Source organism: Lingula anatina, chromosome 3 (genome assembly GCF_051362555.1).
Source record: "Lingula anatina isolate TDL-2025a chromosome 3, LinAna3.0, whole genome shotgun sequence".
In the NCBI taxonomy this organism is placed as follows: Eukaryota; Metazoa; Brachiopoda; class Lingulata; order Lingulida; family Lingulidae; genus Lingula; species Lingula anatina.
The window spans coordinates 30780740-30803334 of record NC_141769.1 but is presented as its reverse complement, the minus strand read 5'-3'; the positions used below and the strand labels follow the sequence as shown (position 1 = coordinate 30803334).

At 35.8% G+C, this 22595-nt stretch overlaps 2 protein-coding genes and 1 long non-coding RNA gene across 3 annotated transcripts in view; 2 read left to right on the top strand and 1 right to left on the bottom strand.

Annotated features, from left to right (window-relative positions):
• LOC106158238 (uncharacterized) overlaps window positions 1–21775 on the bottom strand; it is a 61152-nt gene extending 39377 nt beyond the window's left edge. Inside the window, exons 1-11 of the mRNA XM_087008632.1 lie at window positions 21739–21775; window positions 21527–21647; window positions 21174–21318; window positions 20828–20912; window positions 20479–20549; window positions 20005–20115; window positions 19138–19569; window positions 7015–7135; window positions 6418–6557; window positions 5842–5982; window positions 5348–5461 (exon numbers count right to left, since the gene is read on the bottom strand). Of these exons, the coding sequence (XP_086864758.1) occupies window positions 5348–5461; window positions 5842–5982; window positions 6418–6557; window positions 7015–7135; window positions 19138–19569; window positions 20005–20115; window positions 20479–20549; window positions 20828–20912; window positions 21174–21318; window positions 21527–21627 (1461 nt within the window). The 5' untranslated portion in view covers window positions 21628–21647; window positions 21739–21775. The remainder of the gene's footprint in view (window positions 1–5347; window positions 5462–5841; window positions 5983–6417; window positions 6558–7014; window positions 7136–19137; window positions 19570–20004; window positions 20116–20478; window positions 20550–20827; window positions 20913–21173; window positions 21319–21526; window positions 21648–21738) is intronic.
• Window positions 32–2301, top strand: LOC147763218 (uncharacterized). The gene is made up of 2 exons (XR_015333455.1): window positions 32–648; window positions 1128–2301. It is a non-coding gene; the product is annotated as an uncharacterized LOC147763218 (long non-coding RNA).
• LOC106178515 (WD repeat-containing protein 46) lies at window positions 7732–11981 on the top strand (the record flags this gene model as incomplete). Its single annotated transcript, XM_087007658.1, is given in 10 exon segments — window positions 7732–7874; window positions 8379–8529; window positions 8932–9006; window positions 9008–9071; window positions 9373–9472; window positions 9863–10016; window positions 10347–10494; window positions 10735–10829; window positions 11270–11365; window positions 11638–11981. Coding segments are annotated over 10 exon segments (1263 nt in total), but the record flags the coding sequence as incomplete, so codon positions are not given.
• Window positions 21776–22595: the final 820 nt, after the last annotated feature.

The window sequence follows — 22595 nt, the reverse complement described above, 5'->3', positions numbered from 1 at the left end:
TTTTCTGACTACATTATCGTAAAACATTTTTGCTTCCCACAGTTTCGATTTGCATTCAAGAATGTTTAAGTTAATTTCAACGTTAGTTAGGGACTAATTAACTGAAATAGTCTTCTGTAGTTTTTATTTATTGATTCCTGGATATTAAGTATATGCTAAGTTCAAATACGGGGGTAAACATGCATTCGAAACTAAATTCGTGTAGGCGGCCATGACAGTTTCAAGTAGCAGTGGTGGAAAACGTGCGATGAATGCACTGCAGATTTTCCGAATTTCAAGCAGCAAAGCGCATACTTTGTTGTTCTGTAAACCGTTACAAAGACGGAAAGGTTGTGCGATACTCAAGAGATACGACTAAGATGATTGGGGTCACCTCCCGATGCTAAAAGTTACATGCAGAGTGAGAGGCTAATGAGAGGCAGTGTCATCATCAGAGGAAATGGAGAGTGAGCTCGACTCAGTCGTATGTCCAGCGCATCGTCACATGCTGTGGGTCCTTTGGGGAGCTGCAAGAACACGTCAATTACTTCTTCGGACCAAGTTATTATTGTAGGACTTTCCTTGCTCGGACCAAGCGGGAGCTTTCATGCACAGTGTATCCAAATTTTTATCAAGACGAAGCCAAGATATTCAGTTCGTTGGGCCCAGGTAATTAAAAAGGTGACATTCGTCACATCTTTATAATTAATTAACACACCGAATTCACATACAGACAGAAGGTTGATAATGGTATGATATCTGTGTTGTTTGAATTAAATATGCATAGTAATTAGACATCTAAATACTGCTATCTCTGACCCTCAGAACCACAGCAAATTTGTTATTACATAAAGTGAAAAGAGCTTATGTTTTGTACTGTACCTGTTAGCAGTGTAAACTTTTTTGTTTGTATGAGCAACAAGTTACAGAACCCTCACAACTAAATAATATTGCTTTTGTAGATCATTTGCTAGTGATTAAAAGAGTAACAATCATATCACAATTACATGAATAATATATATATATATATATATATATATGAAATAAAGCTTAGTTGTAGCAGAAAATAGGGTTTCATGGTAAATTTTGTTGGTTGAAAATTATAACCATTCAGTAGATTAAAGAATAAATTTTTGTTATTATTTTAGCTAGAAGATGTTTGGAGACTGGTCAGAAAGAGCAGCAAGGAATCAGATATATGGCAAAGAAAATAAAGTGATTAATCCAAGCACCCGAAAAAGAAGTTTTGTGAAGAGGATTGACTTACTGCCCAACAGACTAAAATGTATTTTTGATGTTTATCTACTTTGAACAAGTATTTGTATCTACAGTGGAAGGACACCAATGACCTGACAGATAGCTAATGTCAGCCATGATGATCCAAGCAAGTAGCAAGGAGATCCCCCATTAGGAAGTAAAGTCATTTATGGGAGCTTCATTAAATGATGAAAACTGACACTTTTCGATGACCTTTTTTTACAAGGAGCTTTTCAGACATGAATTTTTGCCCCAGAAACGTGGAATTCCGCATTTTTAAATTCAATTCAAGGTGTCCCGGACCTCTGGCCGCTTAGGTGTTGAGTCCCGTGATAAATGTTCGGAGTTCTTTTTTTTTTTTTTTTTTGAAACCTAGGATCATGTCTGCTTTTTTCTGTTTCATTTTACTGAAGATATCCGTGAATGCCACCTTTAAATGGGATAAGATCTTACTGAGATATTGATATTGAATATCATATTTTTATTCCTTGGAGCAAAAGATCAGTTTGACTTATATATTTGAAAGCAGCAATATACATGTATGTTCCTGGTCCTGAGTAGTGCAAAATAATCCATGAATTACACCATTACATAAATTCAACTTATTTCTTCATTCTTCTCAGGAAGGGGATTCAGTTGGATAATATAGATTTGCATTACTTTGATGTTTTTGTAGAATGAAAATCAAGTGTACTTTTTTTTTTTGAAACATTCACTTAAATCTTGAGTCAAAACTTTGTCGGTGTCTTATTCAGTTAAGGGTGACAGTAGTCTTGAATGGCAGTTACAATGCCTTCCACCCATTTATTAAGTTATTGGTAATAAGTATTTTCCAGTTTGAAGATTTGAATTGTTTGCTACACTTCCAAATAATTTGCTTATTTATACTTTAACTTTAAAGATCCAATAAAGAGATGATTATGCATTATGAAACATTGTTGATTGATTAAAAGTTGTGTGTGTGATTGGTGCCCACTTATGTCCAATAATTGTTGAAGTAGTAGATCAAAAGAAATGTTAAAGGAATACAGTTTTCTTTATATGATTAAATGTAAGAAAAATGTGGGTTGTTTGTCGTTTTATTTTCTGAATAATTAAATTTATTAGACTAAAAATATTTTTAATTAATTTTGTAAGCTATAGTATTACAGGGAATACCATTCCCAGGTGTACAATCGAGATGGAAGCTATTGAGCAAAGGGTAAAAACTTGAGGCCAAGTAGCAGGTTGAAAAGGGTTTATGTCTTGACCAAAGCTACATAAATTTCGATCACAAGTCATCAAAATATGAATATGACAGTTTAAATCCCAAAGGTAGGCTCTGTTATAGGACCATTGCCTATTCTTGTAAAGTCTATTGTTCAATTCTGCCGTGATTAGAGTAATTGAGCAGGTATTACTGGCCAAGACAAGAGCAACACCCATCCAAATTTTACAATTTTCGGATATTTTAATATTAAAATATATCGCCAACAAAAGAAAAGGCCATGAGGATCTCCTTTGTACTTTATATTTTTAATGTTCCTTTACAAACCCATACTGGTTTGACAGCCATAGGACCTCTACTAGTGGGTATATGACCCTCTGAAAATCGCCATGCGTAAACTTAGTTTTGGGGGGTGGGGTAAAAAAAATGGGTACAGTGTGGACAAGGTGGGTTATATTTTTAGTTTGAATGTCTTGGGGGGAAGAATATTGATCAACAAAATACACCATATATGTACATAGTAAATATATCACTAGATAACAGTATAATAAGCATATATATGAGTGACGTGTATGATAACTGAAAATCTGCTTCGAAAGCTGGAAAAACAGAAAATTGGGCATAAATCCCCTGAAATACAGTTTTATGGCATAACATTTGGCAGAAGTTAAAAGGGTCCTCAGGCAAGTATTTCAGCCCAATAAGGTCAAATTCTGTGAACCCTCACCTTGCCGCACTTGTCTGGTGCTTAAAAAAACTGGCACTTAACAATCTCCCAAAACACAAATCTGATCAAAGTTTTACATAGAACCTGCTTCTATACATTAATCTAACCCACTGAGTTGTCCTTTAACAACAGCTCATCAATAGTAAATCTCCACCATAAAGACATGCCTACAATTAGACTAAGACAGGTCCTAGAAAAGTTAACAGAACAAGGTTGTTTGCTTTCAATGCCTCGTCCATGTTGGGGGTCTTTGGTACCTGTTGTTCTACTGTGTAAATATGTCTATTTCTGGTATTAGTCAGTCTGCCTGAGAGCACTCTTAGTAAGCGAAGAAATAAAAATGTCACCAAATGTTGACCTGTTCATAAATGACACTTTCAGTAGATCTGTTGGAAAAAAAGGCACAAGTCCTAGAAAGGTCATACCCCATTCATAATGTCTTTTAAACAGGTCACTTCCCCGCTGCCTTCAGCCATGACGATTATTCCTCGGCCATATGATGTCCCCTTGTGCAGACAGAGTTCTATGGTGGGGACAGCACTCAACTCGGGACGGGTGTCTTCATCCTTATACATAGCAGCATGGAGATTCTTCAGCATGATAAACTGACCAGGCTAAGAATACAGAAAAACATTAGTGTAATAATGATTACAGTTTCTATTAATGCGAACCTGAGCCAATGCTAACATATATACTCCTGTAACTAACTCAAATGCTACAGATAATTTAATTTGGCTGACAAAAATGGAAAATTACTTGAAAATATGTCTGTTCATATCAATAAAATGAGAGGCTGCCCACAGAGCTAATGTAAAAAAAAAAAAGAAAAAAAAACAGTAGAAGAGAATCGGTAAAGCTGACAAATCTGACAACTGGTTCCAATAAGACAGAAACCCCAATACTACTGTATATAATTTGTAAATACCCACCAATTTTTTCACACACTACATGCCGACAGTTTTGGTCTCTTGAGACTCATTTGCAGTATTCTGAGAGAACTGAGACATCTACTGTTTAGACCATCTTTTTCTCACCTTTAACTTTTGAGCAACAGGCACATGGTCATCAAATACATAGACATCAACAATGAAGTCCAGGACTCTTTCTGTAAGTTGCTCATCTATGTGAATGTCTTCCTTTGCAATATCACACTTATGATAGGGGCTGTAAATACAAAGAAAAAAAAGACAAAATGGTCCTGAGATCAGTATATTATCTGAAAGTGATGTGGAATCGAAGAACTAATTGCAAGTTGTTGAAGAACAAGAAGGCACTGTCACACAAAAGTCAGTCTTCCTAAAAAAGAAAAAAAAAAGAAAAAAATCTTGGGTCAGTAAGACATAACTCTAAAACATGTACATTGCTTAACAGTTCAATAGTTATAAAAAATATGTGAGAACAAAGTAAACTGTCATTATGAGGTGTGCAGTAAAAACACATACATGTTCTAGTAGAGCTGACAACACAACTATGCCAAATTCTCTGATCATTTTGCAGGTATGAATTTAAAATGAACCTCTGCAGGCATTATGTTAAACTTAGAATTCTGTTCATTTTGTATGTGCTCCCTTTAACTGATAGTAAACTTACAATTTAAAATAGATATGAACAGAAAATTATTAAGGTTAGGAGAATTTTTTATCAAAGTCATATATCACCAAAAAAAGTGTGATGTGAACAGTCACAAGACAGCAACTCCCCCCCCCCCCCCCCATCTCACAGCACAACATCTTGGCAAGAAGGGCAAAAGTTAGTCCCCAAAAGCTTCAGGTGATGTGACATGATAAATTCCCAATATATATTTTAAGGTGTGAAGACTTACCTGGACATCTTAGTCCCATCCCACACCTGTAGTAAAACACACCTGCCAATCTCCACCTCTATCTCTCCAATACCAACTACCTGAAATATGAAACTATTCGAAATAGCACAGCCATAGTTTAGTACACTTTATCTACAACGTGATTGCTCCGTCACATGACGATAGTTAAAAACTGACAGAAAACTTCTCATAACCCACCAACAACTTGAGAAACTAGTGAAAATTTTAATAATGTGATGATGACTTAAGTCGAGGATTGGTAAGAGGCCTTTATGACAGATTGAGACCATTTTCCTCCCATGTACAATGGCACACACACACACACACACACACACACACACACACTTCTGATTACCTGGCACAACAAATCAAAGTACTGGCCGACCACACATTCTCCCAGAGTGCACCTGTTATCCCTTTCTTGACTGAAACATTCCCCTTGTAAAGACCATTCTCTAAGCTCCTCCACCTGAAGTACGCAATTATGCAAGTGATAATAAATATTTATTTTATCATCTCCATTTACAATATTAATCTACAATCAGTTATCTTACTCCTAGTTGTGGACTCACATTGCAAGTGCTGCAATTAAATACTAATATTTTAAGAACAAATTCCTCAAAGTAACTGTTAAGCACACAGGACATTTATTCTATTTAATTATGTACATAGTGTGTACAAAAAGGGTAACAAGATTGTGCATGTGTGCATGTTTACACAGTGCATTAAATTCAACGGAGATACAAAAAGGAGACTAGGTGAATATAACACATAACATAACAAAAGATAACATTACAATACCAAAATCACATTTAATCACCTTAAGGCTGCTCATAATTACACACATACCTTCAGCCTGTCTTGGTCAGTCAGAGTGTACCCCCTGGTGGTGGACTTAGGTTCAATGGGATCCTCCAGGTCAGCAGAGAAAACAATACAGGAGAAGCCTGGCCCGTTCTGTCCTTGTAATTCCCCATTAAAAGTCCCAATCTGCAACGGACACAAATGTTTACTGGGCATATAAAGTATAGAGCAAGCAATCATATTTTGAGCTTTTCTGATCACATTAGCACACTCTGAATGTTTTCTTTTCATACATGTTAAAAATTATTGGGTCTGGCTAAAGCATACATTAAGAATTTTGTATTTTCAATTGATTTTCATTTTCATTTTTTGATTTTTTTATCTAAATACAGAAATCATTTGTCAAAAGCTACCCAAACTGAGTTGAGAAACCATGAAATATCAAAATGTTTTAAATGTCTTCATAAAAACATGCTGACAAATGTTTCCAACAACCTGCACAAAGCATGAATATCTATAACAGACATTAATCCACCAAGAAAAAAAAAATTAAATCAATACTGGATGATGTTTTAATGAGATAAAGGAGTATTGTCATAATATACACAACAGTCTCACTACCTTCAGTCTATGCATCCTGACTATTTCTCCCTCAGTCTGGACAGGCGGTAAATCTGTAGCGCTCTTTGCAAACAAAATGCATTTGATTTTCTCCTTGTCTGCTAGAGATGGATCCACCAAGGAAAGTACCATGTAGTAGTCTGAATAGCATAAGATAAGTCTGTTTGTCCAAAACTGTGAAACCCACTTCACACACTACATGTATGTCTGTTGATTAATAAAAGACTGAGGACAGTGTTTTTGCTATTACCATAAATTAAGTATCTTCCCTGCAACTAGACAAAGGTATGTTTTAAATTGCTGATTCCAAAAAATCTTTAAATTACACTAACCAAAAGGAACCTACAATCTTTCAAGTAAATAATTTATGCATTATCTTAGCACAAACTGCATTCCTGTAAGAAAAATCTAGCCACAGAAACAAGGCACAAAAACAAAGATGACACCTAAGTTCCAGGAGCATTAGATCCCCTAAAAGTGGAGAGATAAACGTCTCTTGTTTGCCACTTCATTGTATGGATCTTCCAGTGAATCAATGTTCCATTTTTTTAGAACGGCATATCTTCAATTTGGGATTAACTGTATTATAAACTTTACCTGAACCTCGTGTCTTAGTGGGTGGTTTGAAAAACTTGACCACGGCGTAAACATCCACTGTGGCTCCTCTGGTCAGTTTACTCAGAGGGACGTACGTGTACTTCCTGTTCGTTTCACCAACCTGGAACCACAGGACACAAGAATACATGTTAAATTTAACCTCAAATTACAGAGTTCCACAAAAATAAATATCAACATTCTTCTAAATGAATTATCTTTATCTGAACTCTGGTGCATAGAAGTTTCTTATAAGTGTCTGGGGTAGCGCTAGCAATTTTTTTCGCTTAGCCAAATCACCACATTTTTGTCAATTTGTTACCAAAATGGTTATAATTTGGCTTAAACATGTCAAATCAAGCCCTTTTTCTTTAGCCAATTAAGTCAGTTTTAGCATTTGGCTAAATTGGCGAGTGCTAGCGCTACCCCAGAGTGTGCATGTTTGGCTGCATGCAAAGTGCAGTGTATTGTCACTCAAGTTCAAGATTCAACTATAATTTTGTGTCTCAAAACAATTGTTTAATCATACATTTCTTTTCAAACATCTTATATAATTTCAACAGATTTGTTTACTCCAAGAACTGATGCGCTGACCTTCAGCTTTTTAACAGGTCTTTCTGGGGAGACAGTTGTGTTTTGTTTGCTGACAGTTGCTTCTGCTCTTCCTTGACAATCAACAGGGCGATTTCCTGGGTTTTTATCAGTATTATTTCTATTTGATCTGGTCCGTACAGAATGAACTACACCAGAAACGGCAGGTTTCTGCTGATAGCTGGCAGGAAGGGTCACGTAGCTGCCATGGACTGGCAGACCAAGAAACTTATGTGTGAGATGAATGTCATGGAGACAGCCCAAGATGTCAAGTAAGAGGTTCTGCATCATCACAATATCATGAGATTTGGTTGAGTTTATGCGTCTTATTCAATGGATAAATTTTTCCAATCTTTTATAACCAATTTTTTTTTTTACTCTCATGGTGTTATATATTGTTTTGGAACATTTTACATTTTGTGCCAGTAGTCATCAGTTTAACAGTCTATTGAAAAATATTGGTAAGAGTTTGTCAAATGTAAACATAACAGGTGCCCTATTTATGAAAATCAGTTGAATAAAAAAGTGTTCAATAGGAATATTAAAAACTCTTTGAGAAAAAATATCTTCATAGATTTGTTTATTGATTAAGAAAGAAAAAAGAAAACCGTTGCCATAAAACATCATTTGTCTATGCCAAACTTCCCTTTTTTTTTCGTCCCAGTGATGTCCCTTTTTTTCATTCCAGTGATGGGTGATTGAGAAACCGCTTTCAACTTAGAATTGTGTCATGGTATTATAAACAGCACAGAGAGTTTAATATGTTCACATTTCAGGTGGTTGCACATTGAGACCATGTTTGCAGTAGCTCAGAAACAGTGGACATATATCTATGATAACCAGGGGATAGAGCTGCACTGTTTGAAGGCTCTGGACTGTGTACTCAGAATGGAGTTTCTTCCTTACCATTTCCTTCTGGCGTCAGCTGTAAGTAGTGGGACTTTCAAGAATATCTCAATAAAGTGTGAAGAACATTTCATGTATTTTATGATTGTTTTTTACATAAATATTTATGATATGCCCTAAGCCTATACTTTCTTTGAGGAGCGGGGTACAGTCTCTTGAAATTAGCAGGAGCAAATAATTACTGCCAAGCAGTAGCAAGGTTATGATCATAACAAACCTGTTGATTTTAAAGCCCTATTCTAAACAAATTGATAAATATATTTGAGTTTATGTATAGTCTTTGGGGGAAGTATCAGATATTTTAAGAACATTAGTGCTGAGATAAAGTGTTTGAAATATTTGAACACACGCACTGAGAAAGCATTGTTATAAAAGATCTCTATTCAAGTTTAGGTTTTTTAATTGTTTGTTTGTTTGTTTTAGAATGCCAAGGGCTATCTTTCCTACCTGGATGTGTCTATTGGCCAGAAAGTAGCTGGATTCCAAACCCGTGCACCTTGGTCGCCTTGACGTCATGTGCCAGAATCCCCACAATGCAATCATACATCTGGGCCACGCTGGAGGTAATGCAGTCAACTTTGGGATTCTCAACCCATTAGCATATATCATAGCTTTTTATGTGAATGTTTAAATAATACCTGTATGTAATCTTAGATCTTTGTGCATGGTTAAGTAAGCAGAGGTTGTTTACCAAAATTTAAAGTAACTGTTGGTTTGTAAGCACTTATTCCAGATTTCATATCTCCATTTCAAGTGCATAGATTATTTTGGAAAGATTAAAACACTGCAGCATTTGAAACACCATACCATGGAGTGTTCAAATGGGAAAAGAGTTTTGGTTTTAAAAATCGGAAATAATTTCAGGCACAGTTTCCCTGTGGTCCCCCAATGTGAAGGAACCTCTGGTGAAGATGTTGTGTCATGGTGGGGGAGTGAGATCTGTGGCTGTCAATAACAAAGGAATGTAAGTTGTGTTTATGTAATTTTGTACCTATTTCTACACAACCACCCTATTATGGATGTGAATACAATCTTGTAAAGGAGGCCAACTAGTCCTGTTGATAGCTATAAAATATAAAGTATACAGTATTTTCCAAGTTATATTTAGAAACAAAAAAGCAAACTTTAATTTGCTGTTTTTAATGAAAAAAAATTACCTTGTCTCAACTAGTGCTGGACTTGCCTTGTTGATAATTCTTATAAGGCCAGTGTGGCGCATTTACAGCCAATATAAATTCAGTGATGGACAAAACAGTGTAAGTATGAAAATTACTCCAATTAAATATCTGATGGTCTTAATAAACCTTGAAACTTACGAATATATGAAAAATTATTAATATGTGTAATCCTGTAGCTACATGGCCACATCTGGTGTGGACAGATATCTGAAGATCTGGGACATGAGGATGTTCAAACCTCTCCAAAACTACAGGATATCTGCTGGGGCCGGCCATCTTGCCTTCAGTCAGAAAGATGTCCTCGCAGCTGGCATAGGGAATGTTGTAGAGGTATCAGGTTTTTCCTACTTTTTTATGCGGCACACGTCTACAGCTCGTTCATTTTATTTTCTTCTGCAGTTTTGCAAATCTAGGCCATTTTTGTAGAGGGTTCTATTAGGTGCAAACCTTAAGCTTGTAATTTGAAACTAACATTGACACATTAACTCTGATGAATATTTTAGAGGAATGGCATACGGTTAGGTGAAGCATTGATGTTTCTTCCATCCTGTTAGAACATCCCCTCCTCCCCATTTACCCTAGAAGTTGATGGTTTGCCTAGGTACATTTTAACATCTGGCTGTGGTCTTACTCATACATTCCGTATAATTTTTTTCACAGGTGTACCAGGACTGTTGTAGACACACCATGACAAAGCCATACCTGTCTCACAGACTGAGGAGTCCTGTTGCCAACCTGCAGTTCTGTCCATATGAAGATGTCCTTGGAGTGGGACATGGGAACGGCTTCTCTAGTTTACTTGTGCCAGGTAAAGTGGTGGATTAATAGGAATTAGTGGTAATACTAGACTTAATAAGCTTGTGTGTGTGCGGGCGTGTGTGTGTGAGAGAGATAGAGAGAGAGGGAGGGAGGAGTTATTCTAATTAAAAGGGATTCGATTGAATCGACTGTTGCTGTATTTATAAAGGATTCTCAACAAAGCAGGGATTACTATTACCATGTATCAAGAAGAGTTGATGAACCAAATGTTATTATATCTTACCCCCAGGTGCTGGAGAGGCCAATTATGATGCTCTAGAGACCAACCCATACCAAACAAAACAACAGAGAAGGCAGGCAGAAGTCAAAATGTTGCTGGAAAAGGTATGAAGGGGACAGAGAGATTTTTGTTAGATTTTTTTGTCATTATTTTTGTGCTGAATTTCCTGTTTACCCTATTAAGCTTTCCAATTTTATTATTTATTTTTCTATATTTGTGGGAACTTGTGTATAGAGATAGTTACAGGGTCAGTGGTGTTGTTATCAGTGCTCAGTGGGATGGAGTTTTCATAAAACCCGAGTTTTTCCTGCTCCAAAAATTAATTGTTGAGAGCTCTTGAGTTATTAATTTTTTTCACATCCTTGCTCTGAGATTGAGTCAGGGATTTGTTTAAGACGGTGCTCTTGAAAAATATAGCACAGAACAATGTGTGTAGTAAATTGTTTTTGTGGCAAATTCATTCAGACAAACAACATTTATTGTATTGATTTAGTGACACAAATAATTTTTGCTAAACTACAAACAAGATGGGTTTTCATTTCAGATACAACCAGATATGATCAGTTTGGATACGGGTGCTCTGGGGAAAATTGACACTAAAACTCTCCAGGAAAAAATTGAAGAGAGGAACAAACTTCTTGTAAGTGTTGACAAGTGTCTTTAAGGTCTAACCATCAAGGTAACATGCAGGGCGAGTAAAGTGTCCGTGGATGGTTAAAGAATTACATTTTTTGTACTTAAACACCAGTTATTACTTACAGTGTAATTATGTACATTTTATATTGCCCTTGCTCTTTTTTATGCTGAACTTTTTTGTAAAAAAAAAAAGAGAGACGTTTGAAAAATTTCAGTTCATCATTGTTATTCGCAATGCAGTTGTAAAGCTTACTATATTTGTTATATTTCCAATAGTTCCTGAAGCCCCAGAAAATAGACTTTGAACCAAAATACAAAATGAAAGGCAAAAGTAAAGGAAAGAAGCACATACAGAGGAAGAAGGGTGTAATGGAACAGGAGAAGAAAGAGACAATCAGAGAAATTGTACAGCTTCGGCAAGAAGATAAGAGAGAAAAACTTAAAAATGATAAACGTTACTTTGGACCAAAAAGTGTTCTTGATAGATTTAAGAAAAAAAGTGAGGCAACGTGATGGGTTATGTACTAGAAATTGAAAAAATCATCTTTTTATTAATAATTCTCTTTTATTTATAACTGAACATGTGAATTAACTCATAAAAATAAACAATACTTTTTGCCTATTGTTGTATAAATGTGGTCTTTCTATCTGTAAACTTCTGGTAACTTTGGCATGAACTTTGTTACATGTGAATATAAAATGTGATGCTGTCTTCATTCTTTTATAAACAACTTATAAATAACATTCTGATCAGCTCATAAACCTGCATGTTGGAGTTTATCTGCTCTTTTTTTAAACATCAAACACATTCGTTTATATAAACTGCATAGAGAGGGGATTTAATTACTGGAATAGAACTAGATATATGTTCAACAAACAGTAAATGATACTGAAGATATAAAAACCAAGGTGATTCTGAACAGCTCCTAGCTGACAATGCGCCAGTCAGATTCCCGTTTCCATCTCAGGCTATGTAAATAATGCTAAAACATTACAAACAGTCCAACGCCAAAGTAGTATCAAATATGTGATAAAGCCGTTCACCATTTGGACCATTGTATGACAGCAGACAACATTCCAGCCATGGTTTTTGCTCACTTCTTCCTGGCATTGGGGACAATTCCTTTAACTGTCCTTCCACAAACTTTAATCCGTCCTCCTGCCAGATGAGCGTTTCAGGAGGAAGGTCATTTAGGAAAGTGACCTAACGAATAAAAGGAAATAAAATACTTTTTATCCACATCATTTCATTGATAGAATTAAGTACTATACTATATGGCTGAACAGATGCATTGCCTAAATGAATTATAACAAAACTGATTGGGTTTACATTTACTTTTTCTGCTAGTCCTTGCAAATTAAAGTCTGTGATGTAGACAGTACGCATCAACTGATCAAATACAGCAAGAAGAACATCTTTTGTGCATTCTTTAACTCAAATTATTTTTCTAAAAATCAAATTCTATATCAAGCATCAGTTTCCAGTATATTCAAAACCTAAAATTAAGCTGATTCTTGCCTCCCAGCATCAACCCAAATTAAAAAGTATTTCTATAAAGCCTCTGATATATGTGAGATAATACACTGTCAACAAAGTGATATATGTCAGAACAGCCTGAGCATCAGCAAAAGGTGTTCAAGGCATACATCACTTGGGTGATAGTGTATCATTTGACATAAATACTGGGTGGAAAAAAAAACGCCTCTTAAACCAAATAAAGCGTATATATCACTAATGGTCATATAACATCTCTAGACTAGGTGTACATATAGAACAGTTTCATATTTTTCACTCAATGAACCCTTACTGCATGCTGCTTCCAGATTCTAGCCACCAGCCAGCCAGTCCCATCCTCCAGTAAAAACTCCATCATGTACACATATTCTAGTTCCTGCCCATTGACCACTACCTGACCATCTGTGCTGGTCACTTCAGTCCCGGCACTGGTCACCCTGGTTACTGACCACTCGGAACTGGTTGCTGCTGAGATTGACCTTTGGTCACACTGAGGACAGGAATAGTAAGGAACTTTATCCTGTACTCTGCTGGGAGCGTGCTCCGAAAGCCATTTGGAGTCTGGAACCGCCCTGGTGGAAATAAGTGCAAGTAGTTTACACAGAAAAAGTGAAAGCGAAAGTAGAAACCACTTGACAGTGCCCAGAAGTGCTCCTTTACACTGGCATCTTTATATACAGCTTCAAATTCACTAATGAATGGTATTTTTATACAGTTTGAAACTGACTACATTTCTATTAAAAATGACACGGGTCAAGAGGTGTGCTTCACAAGAAAACTTTAGACAGAAAGTGGGTCGTAACTTTGAAAACAAAAACAGGCACAATATTACATTTCATTGGACTACTGGTGCTGCTGATCTATCTGTGCTCAAATAAAACCAATTTCATAAATCTTTTTTATTTTTTTAGTGTGTGTGTAAGAGATAGAGAGAGATGACCCGTTTTTCCAGACCCCACATACTTACAAGTAATGGCACATAGGGCACGTCAGTCGTATGTATGGAGGCTGCTTGGGTTGGTAGTCCAGGACCTGGGCAAGAACTCGGAACGTGTGGGGAACACTGTGATGTAAGACTTCTTGTATTGTGGAGATTTCTAAGTGATGGTGTCCGTTGATAACTGAAGTGTAAAATAGACATTTATTTGCCATTCAATGACTATTTCAAAATTAAAGATGACAAAAGATGTCTATGTGGTGCCCCCTTTTAAATTTATTTGGAAATTATACAATTTATCAAAGTGTCATGTACTTTTACATTATGCTTTAAAGGTAAAATGTAGGAAAATGTATTTTATTTCAGAATTTTCAGATGGGCAGACAAAGCCTTGCTAAATGTATTAAACAAACGTAATATACATATATTAAAAAAAAATTTAAATATACCTCAAAAAATTACTCAGTCAGAGACGAATTTTAATACCTGATGCAGTTTTCAAAAGGCATCTGTCCACTTTCCTAGCCTGATGTGGTGTTTTTCTTGGACTATAGGAGGCACCACCAGCCTGGGCACCTCCCACTGTGTCTTTGCCACTGGGACTGCTGTTCAAATCAAGAGACTCGCTCTCATCAATTATGACTACATTTTCTACTCTTGGTTCCATAGAATGCCCAATACTATGTTCTGACCTGCTTGACCTCTGGTCTGCTGTGTCTCTACTTTTTCTTGGGCTTTTTGAAACTCCTCTGGATGTGCTGGGTTGGGGAGAACTAGGTAATATCACATTTCTGCTGAACATACTGTTAGAGTTTTTGTTTGCTGTCTCCCCCATCTTTCCAGGGCTTGTGGACTTACCCGTAGAAGTACTTGGCTGAGGATTATTGGGACTACCAGGTGCCCCCTCATCTTGCAGCTGAGGACAAACCTGAAAATAGGCTCAAATGTTCATATCATTTTCTTCATGCCTGCTTTGAATCACTACCAATGCACAAATCATACTACAACATACTGCTCCAAAAACCTAGTGTACAAATAAGAAATCGGTTAACAACAGCTCATCAATAGTAAATCTCCACCATAAAGACATGCCTACAATTAGACTAAGACAGGTCCTAGAAAAGTTAACAGAACAAGGTTGTTTGCTTTCAAAGCTTCATCCATGTCGGGGTCTTTGTTACCTGTTGTTCTACAGTGTAAATATGTCTATTTCTGGTATAAGTCAGTCTGCCTGAGAGCACTCTTAGCAAGCAAAGAAATAAAAATGTCACCAAATGTTGACCTGATCACAAATGACACTTTCAGTAGATGTGTTGAAAAAAAAAAAAAAAGGCACAAGTCCTAGAAAGATCATACCCCATTCATAATTTCTTTTAAACAGGTCACTTCTCTGCTGCCTTCAGCCATGACCATTATTCCTCGGCCATATGATGTCCCTTTGTGCAGGCAGAGTTCTATGGTGGGGACAGCACTCAACTCGGGACGGGTGTCTTCATCCTTGTACATAGCAGCATGGAGATTCTTCAGCATGATAAACTGACCAGGCTAAGAATACAGAAAAACATTAATGTAATAATGATTACAGTTTCTATTTAATATATAATATATATGCGAACCTGAGCCAATGCTTACATATATACTCCTGTAACTAACTCAAATGCTATAGATAATTTAATTTGGCTGACGAAAATGGAAAATGACTTTAAAATACAGTATGTCTGTTCAAATCAATAAGATGAGAGGCTGCCCACAGATCTAGAGCTAATGTAAAAAAAACAGTAGATGAGAATTGGTAAAGCTGACATATCTGGCAATTGGTTCCAATAAGATAGAAACCCCAATACTACTTTATATAATTTGTAAATACCCACCATTCATTTCACACACTACATGCAGACAGTTTTGGTCTCTTGAGACTCATTTGCAGTATTCTGAGAGAACTGAGACATCTTCTACTGTTTAGACCATCTTTTTCTCACCTTGAACTTTTGAGCAACAGGCACATGGTCATCAAATACATAGACATCAACAGTGAAGTCCTGGGCTCTTTCTGTAAGTTGTTCATCAATGTGAAAGTCTTCCTTCGCAATATCACACTTATGATAGGGGCTGTAAATACAGAGAAAAAAAGACAAAATGGTCCTGAGATCAGTGTATTATCTGAAAGTGGTGTGGAATCGAAGAACTAATTGCAAGTTGTTGAAGAACAAGAAGGCACTGTCACAAAAAAGTCAGTCCTCCTAAAAAGCAAGAAAAAAACCTTACTTGGGTCAGTAAGACATGAGAACTCTAAAGCCTGTATAGATATTGCTCCTCAGTTGAATAATTATAAAATTATGTGAAAACAAAGTAAACTGTCATTATGAGGTGTACAGAAAAAACACATATATGTACTAGTAATGAGCTGACAACACAACTATGCCAAATTCTCTGATCATTTTGCAGGTATGAATTTAAAATGAACATCTGCAGGTATTATGCTAACTGATAGTTAACTTATATTACATAAAAAAAGTAGAAAAAAATTACTTTCATTTTTAACTTAATGCAATGAAAGAAAGCAATTTAAAACAGATATGAACAGAAAATCATTAAGGTAAGGAGAATTTTTTATCAGTCATATATCACAGAAAAAAGTGTGAACAGTCACAAGACAGCACCCCCCCCCCCCCCCCACCCCCACCCTCACAGCACAACATCCTGGCAAGGATGGGCAAAAGGTAGTCCCCAAAAGCTTCAGGTGATGTGACATGAAAAATTTCCAATATAATATTTAAGGTGTGAAGACTTACCTGGACATCTTGGTCCCATCCCACACCTGTAGTAAAACACACCTGCCAACCTCCACCTCTATCTCTCCAATACCAACTACCTGAAATATGAAACTATATGAAATAGCACAGCCATAGTTTAGAACGTTTTATCTACAACATGCCTGTTGATTTACACAGATTTGACGAAAGTTAAAAACTGGAGGAAAACTTCTCATAACCCACTAACAATTTGAAAAACTACAAAACATTTTTATAATGTGATGATGACTAAAGCCAGGCTTTGGGAAGTGGCCTTTATGACAGATTGAGACCATTCTCCTCCCATGTACAATGACACACACACACACACACACACACACACACACACACACACACACACACACTTCTGATTACCTGGCATAACAAATCAAAGTACTGGCCAACCACACATTCTCCCAGAGTGCACCTGTTATCCCTTTCTTGACTGAAACATTCCCCTTGTAAAGACCATTCTCTAAGCTCCTCCACCTGGCGTATGCAATAATGCAAGTGATAATAAATATTTATTTTATCATCTCCATTTACAATATAAATCTACAGTCAGTTATCTTACTCCTAGTTGTGGACTCACATTGCAAGTGCTGCAATTAAATATTAATATTTTAAGAACAAATTCCTCAAAGTGACTGTTAAGCACACAGGACACGTATTCTATTTAATTATGTACATAGTGTGCACAAAAAAGGTTACCAGATTTCCAATAAATCAAAAAATCTATGTCTGTGCATATGTGCATGCTTACACGGTGCATTAAATTCAACAATGATACAAAAAGGAGACTAGGTGAATATAAAACAAGCAGGAGCACCAATAAAACATAACATAACAAAAGATAACATTACAATAACAAAATCACATATTCTCCTCAAGGCTGCTCATAATTACACACATACCTTCAGCCTGTCTTGGTCAGTCAGAGTGTACCCCCTGGTGGTGGACTTAGGTTCAATGGGATCCTCCAGGTCAGCAGAGAAAACAATACAGGAGAAGCCTGGCCCGTTCTGTCCTTGTAATTCCCCATTAAAAGTCCCAATCTGCAACGGACACAAATGTTTACTGGGCATATAAAGTATAGAGCAAGCAATCATATTTTGAGCTTTTCTGATCACATTAGCACACTCTGAATGTTTTCTTTTCATACATGTTAAAAATTATTGGGTCTGGCTAAAGCATACATTAAGAATTTTGTATTTTCAATTGATTTTCATTTTCATTTTTTGATTTTTTTATCTAAATACAGAAATCATTTGTCAAAAGCTACCCAAACTGAGTTGAGAAACCATGAAATATCAAAATGTTTTAAATGTCGTCATAAAAACATGCTGACAAATGTTTCCAACAACCTGCACAAAGCATGAATATCTATAACAGACATTAATCCACCAAGAAAAAAACAAACAAATTAAATCAATACTGGATGATGTTTTAATGAGATAAAGAAGTATTGTAATAATATACACAACAGCCTCACTACCTTCAGTCTATGCATCCTGACTATTTCTCCCTCAGTTTGGACAGGCGGTAAATCTGTAGCGCTCTTTGCAAACAAAATGCATTTGATTTTCTCCTTGTCTGCCAGAGATGGGTCCACCAAGGAGAGAACCATGTAGTAGTCTGAATAGCATAAGATAAGTCTGTTTGTCCAAAACTGTGACACCCACTTCACACACTACATGTATGTCTGTTGATAAATAAAAGACTGAGGACAGGGTTTTTACTGTTACCTTAAATAAAGTATCTCAAAATTACAAGCAGCTTCCATGTAATCTGACACAGGTATGTTTTATATTGCTGATTCCAAAAAGCTTAATCTTTAAATTTCATAAAACCTACTAGTACACTCTTTCAAATAAATAATTTATGCATTATCCAATCTTGGCACAAACTACATTCCTGTAAGAAAAATCTAGCCACAGAAACAAAGCACAAAAACAAAGATGACACCCAAGTTCCAGGAGCATAAGATCCCCTAAAAGTGGAGAGATAAACATCTCTTGTTTGCCACTTCATTGTATGGATCTTTCAGTGAATCAATGTTCCATTTTTTTTAGAACGGCATATCTTCAATTTAAGATTAACTGTATTCTAAACTTCACCTGAACATCGTGTCTTAGTGGGCGGTTTGAAAAACTTGACCACGGCGTAAACGTCCACTGTGGCTCCTCTGGTCAGTTTACTGAGAGGGACGTAGGTGTACTTCCTGTTTGTTTCACCAACCTGGAACCACAGGACACGAGAGTACATGGTAAATTTAATCTCCAATTACAGAGTTCCACAAAAATAAACAACAACCTTCTTCGAAATGAATTATCTTTATCTGAACTCTGGTGCATAGAAGTTTCTTATAAGTGTGCATGTTTGGCTGTATGCAAAGTGCAGTGTATTGTCACTCAAGTTCAAGATTCAACAATAATTTTGTGTCTCAAAACAACTGCTTAATCATACATTTCTTTTCAAACATCTTATATAATTTCAACAGATTTGTTTACTCCAAGAACTGATGCGCTGACCTTTAGCTTTTTAACAGGTCTTTCTGGGGAGACAGTTGTGTTTTGTTTGTTGACAGTTGCTTCTGCTCTTCCTTGACAATCAACAGGGCGATTTCCTGGGTTTTTATCAGCATTATTTCTATTTGATCTGCCACTGGTATAAGAGACTTCCATGTTGCTTTCAAACCCCGTTTCCTCTTCTCCATCATCTGAAGTTGCATCTCTTATTTTTGTTGCTTCCCTCATTTTATTTTGAGATTTCTGAAGTTTAATTCTCATTTGAAATGTGTCCCTGTCTTTATCTTTGTGTTGCACTTCTCTGCTTTTGATCCTTGTTTTCTGTTTTTCCTGTACAGGCATCTTGCCCTTGGTTGGACTTCTTTCTGACCCAGGTCTTTCTGTTTCTATTACATCAGGCAATTCTCCACTGTCATCTTTTTGTTTTTTGACAATCTGCACAAAATAAAATAGCATTACTTGGTGGATATAAGCAGAATGAAAGATAAGGTGATAAAGGCAGGCACGGTAGTCATTTCAGTCACTTATAATATAAACAAAATTCTGACAACTTTCTATCCTCCTCTCATTTTTTTCCTCCAATAAAAAGTATGAAGATGTGCTTGTTGTGTGTATATGAAGTGACTACAAGCATTTGTTCATGTCACTTTCAATTTTAAAACCAAGTTCCACATTTATTCTAAACACTGGTTCTTCATTGTCATTTTTTGAGTGTATTTACTCCCACATTGAACCTTGTAAGGCAGGGCCACAAAATACAAAAAAAAAAAAAAACACTTTCCAAAATTATTGACAACAATTTTCAAAACAACCCCTTATTAACAGTGATATACTGTAATGAAAATATATTGTAATATAAATTATAATTACCCAGATTTTAGGCTTGCTTTTTCTTTCATCCACAATTATTTGGCATGTGTGGCTGGTCACAAATCTATTTGTGTTTTTCTCCAAAAAGACATCATTCATCACAAGAACATCCTTTCAAAATAGAAAAGAAAAAAAATAAACAGCTTACAACAATATCCTAATTCAGGGCACTGTATGCTAACTCTTGACACATATCAAACATCTCACCAACTGTATCTAGTTTTTTCATCAATATCTGACTCACTAAATCACATCTCTGATAGATGATATTAACAAATTTTTTTCTACATAGATATCTCCCTCGATAATTGTAACTGCATAGATTTTTTCCTTACTAAGAGATAATTCAACTGGTTCTTTTCCAACCTGACAATTGCAAGTAAATCAATTACTTAATCAGTAAAACCATTTTCAACAGGTAAATTAGAAGTTTTAATTTTAATGTCAACACTGTATGTGAAAAGTGAAACCTACCCCAACTTCCAAACAGTCACAGGCTGTTGCATAATCACCCCAAAAACATCCACTGATTGTCTCACTTTTCCCTTAAAAAGTGAAAATGAAGTGCATATTAAAATGTAATAGAGTAAAAGAATCGAGTACGTAGGAAATACATTGTACAAACAAACACATTCAAACTCATGAACACACAGTGACACTCATGCGAGATTCTGATATAGCATGCATTCTGTATTCAAAATTTTATATATGAAATCTTAAGAAATGATTAGCTATTATCATATAAGGAATTTCAATCTTTGTTCAAATTTATTGATAAACAGCAGCAATGTTATAACTTATAGCAATAATTTTCATCTTTCACCTTCCACATCCTGCAAAATGGTTTTCATCAAGGTGGTGCCTTTGTTTTTATGTGGTACTGGCGGCCATTTGGTCAATACTTTAGCCTGCAGTAAAATAAAAAATAGCTTTTTATCAGGACTTGAAAACAAACTTTTAAAGGGTGATAATTGTTTAAATAACCAACTATCTCCAACAATGTCTCAATTAAATATCCTGATTACATCCCAATCAGTGATACTACTACAAGTTAATTATATGATAAATTCAGAAAGATGAATTCATCTTCATTTCTAAAACTTTTAATACTTTCTGTTACCAAACTGATAGCTTCAGCTAGTCTTGATGGCTACAAATAATGCACATACCTTGATGTATCTGTCCTTGGTGGGTTTTCCATTCTCTAGTGCTTCCACTGTAATCTCTGTCAGGCTTTCTTGCACTTCACTGATGATTTGCTGGATGTCCTTTCCCTCACAAATATGAACATTGCTACTGTATGCCATGATGATCCTGACCACAAAGTTGCAAAATTAGATGAAAACTTCAATTAATATCATGATGAGTTTCAGTTGACAACTGTGGAGTTATAATTAGTTCCTTCTTGATATCCTCCCCCCCCCCCCCAACCACCACCACCACCACCACCACCACAAACCCACATAAACAGACATACGACATACAAACCTAAATTTGGAGATAAATCACAATGTAAAAATACCTGTAGTTGTTCGGCTTGAAACTCTTTTTGTACGGAGCATGCTTGGCGGTTGTCCTGGGCCCAAAGTAGGATCTTGATGAATCAATGACGTCTTTGCACATGAACTCAAAATATATAAGCACTATCAATAGTCAACTTAATATATAGGGTATGTATATACAGATATGTTATTTATTTACTGCAAATTCAATATTAAATTATAAGTCACAAACCTAGCACAAGGTAAAAACATCCGAGCTGCTTGAGCCTCGTTACAGAACTAGGTCACGTAGATCGCTTTATTTGGCGTGTTGTCGGGCTGTGTTGAAGATTTCAATTCTTTTAAAATATCAATTAAAGTTACTTATTAACAATGCAATATGGCTTTATTAAAAACAAGTTTTATTTTTATTATCAGGAAAGAGTTAGATCTATATAGTAAAGTATTTTAATTGAGCCTTGCACCATTATAAATAAAAAAAACAACAACAACAACAACAAGAAAACATTTTCACGTGCTCCCTCTGTTCCGATTGTGTGCCTCGCTTTAGAAAAAGAAAAAAAAATGTATTTTGAAAGTTATTTCTAAATTTATCCCGAAAAGGCTAATTAATATGGTCTTAACTCTCTCAATTTACACCTTTGGAAATGATAAAACTCCTCTATAAGTGCATGATGATGCATTTCCTTCTGAAATGTCAGGAAAACTGGTGGTCTTGACAGACATCAGATTTTCTATAATTTTTTAAATTATTGTTAAATTATTAAGATTAAAATAATGGTATAAAATATCAGATTCAAGTGACTTGAGCCGTATATAGAAGAAATATCTTTTCTCGACGAAATTATAATTTGGAGCGAAAATCTCGAATAGGATGCCTTTAATGGAAGCTAGAGTTCCGGGCTAAACAACATAGGCCTACATGAGACGTTTAAGAATATTATTAACGTGACACAATGCAAACAAATTATCCGCACAGGCAGATAGCAGAGTAATGCATTTAAATATAAATGTATTTATACATGAATAATATTGTGTAAAATTTGGGAACGCCCAGGGTAGGTCTCAGGATGGAATGACAAAGACAAC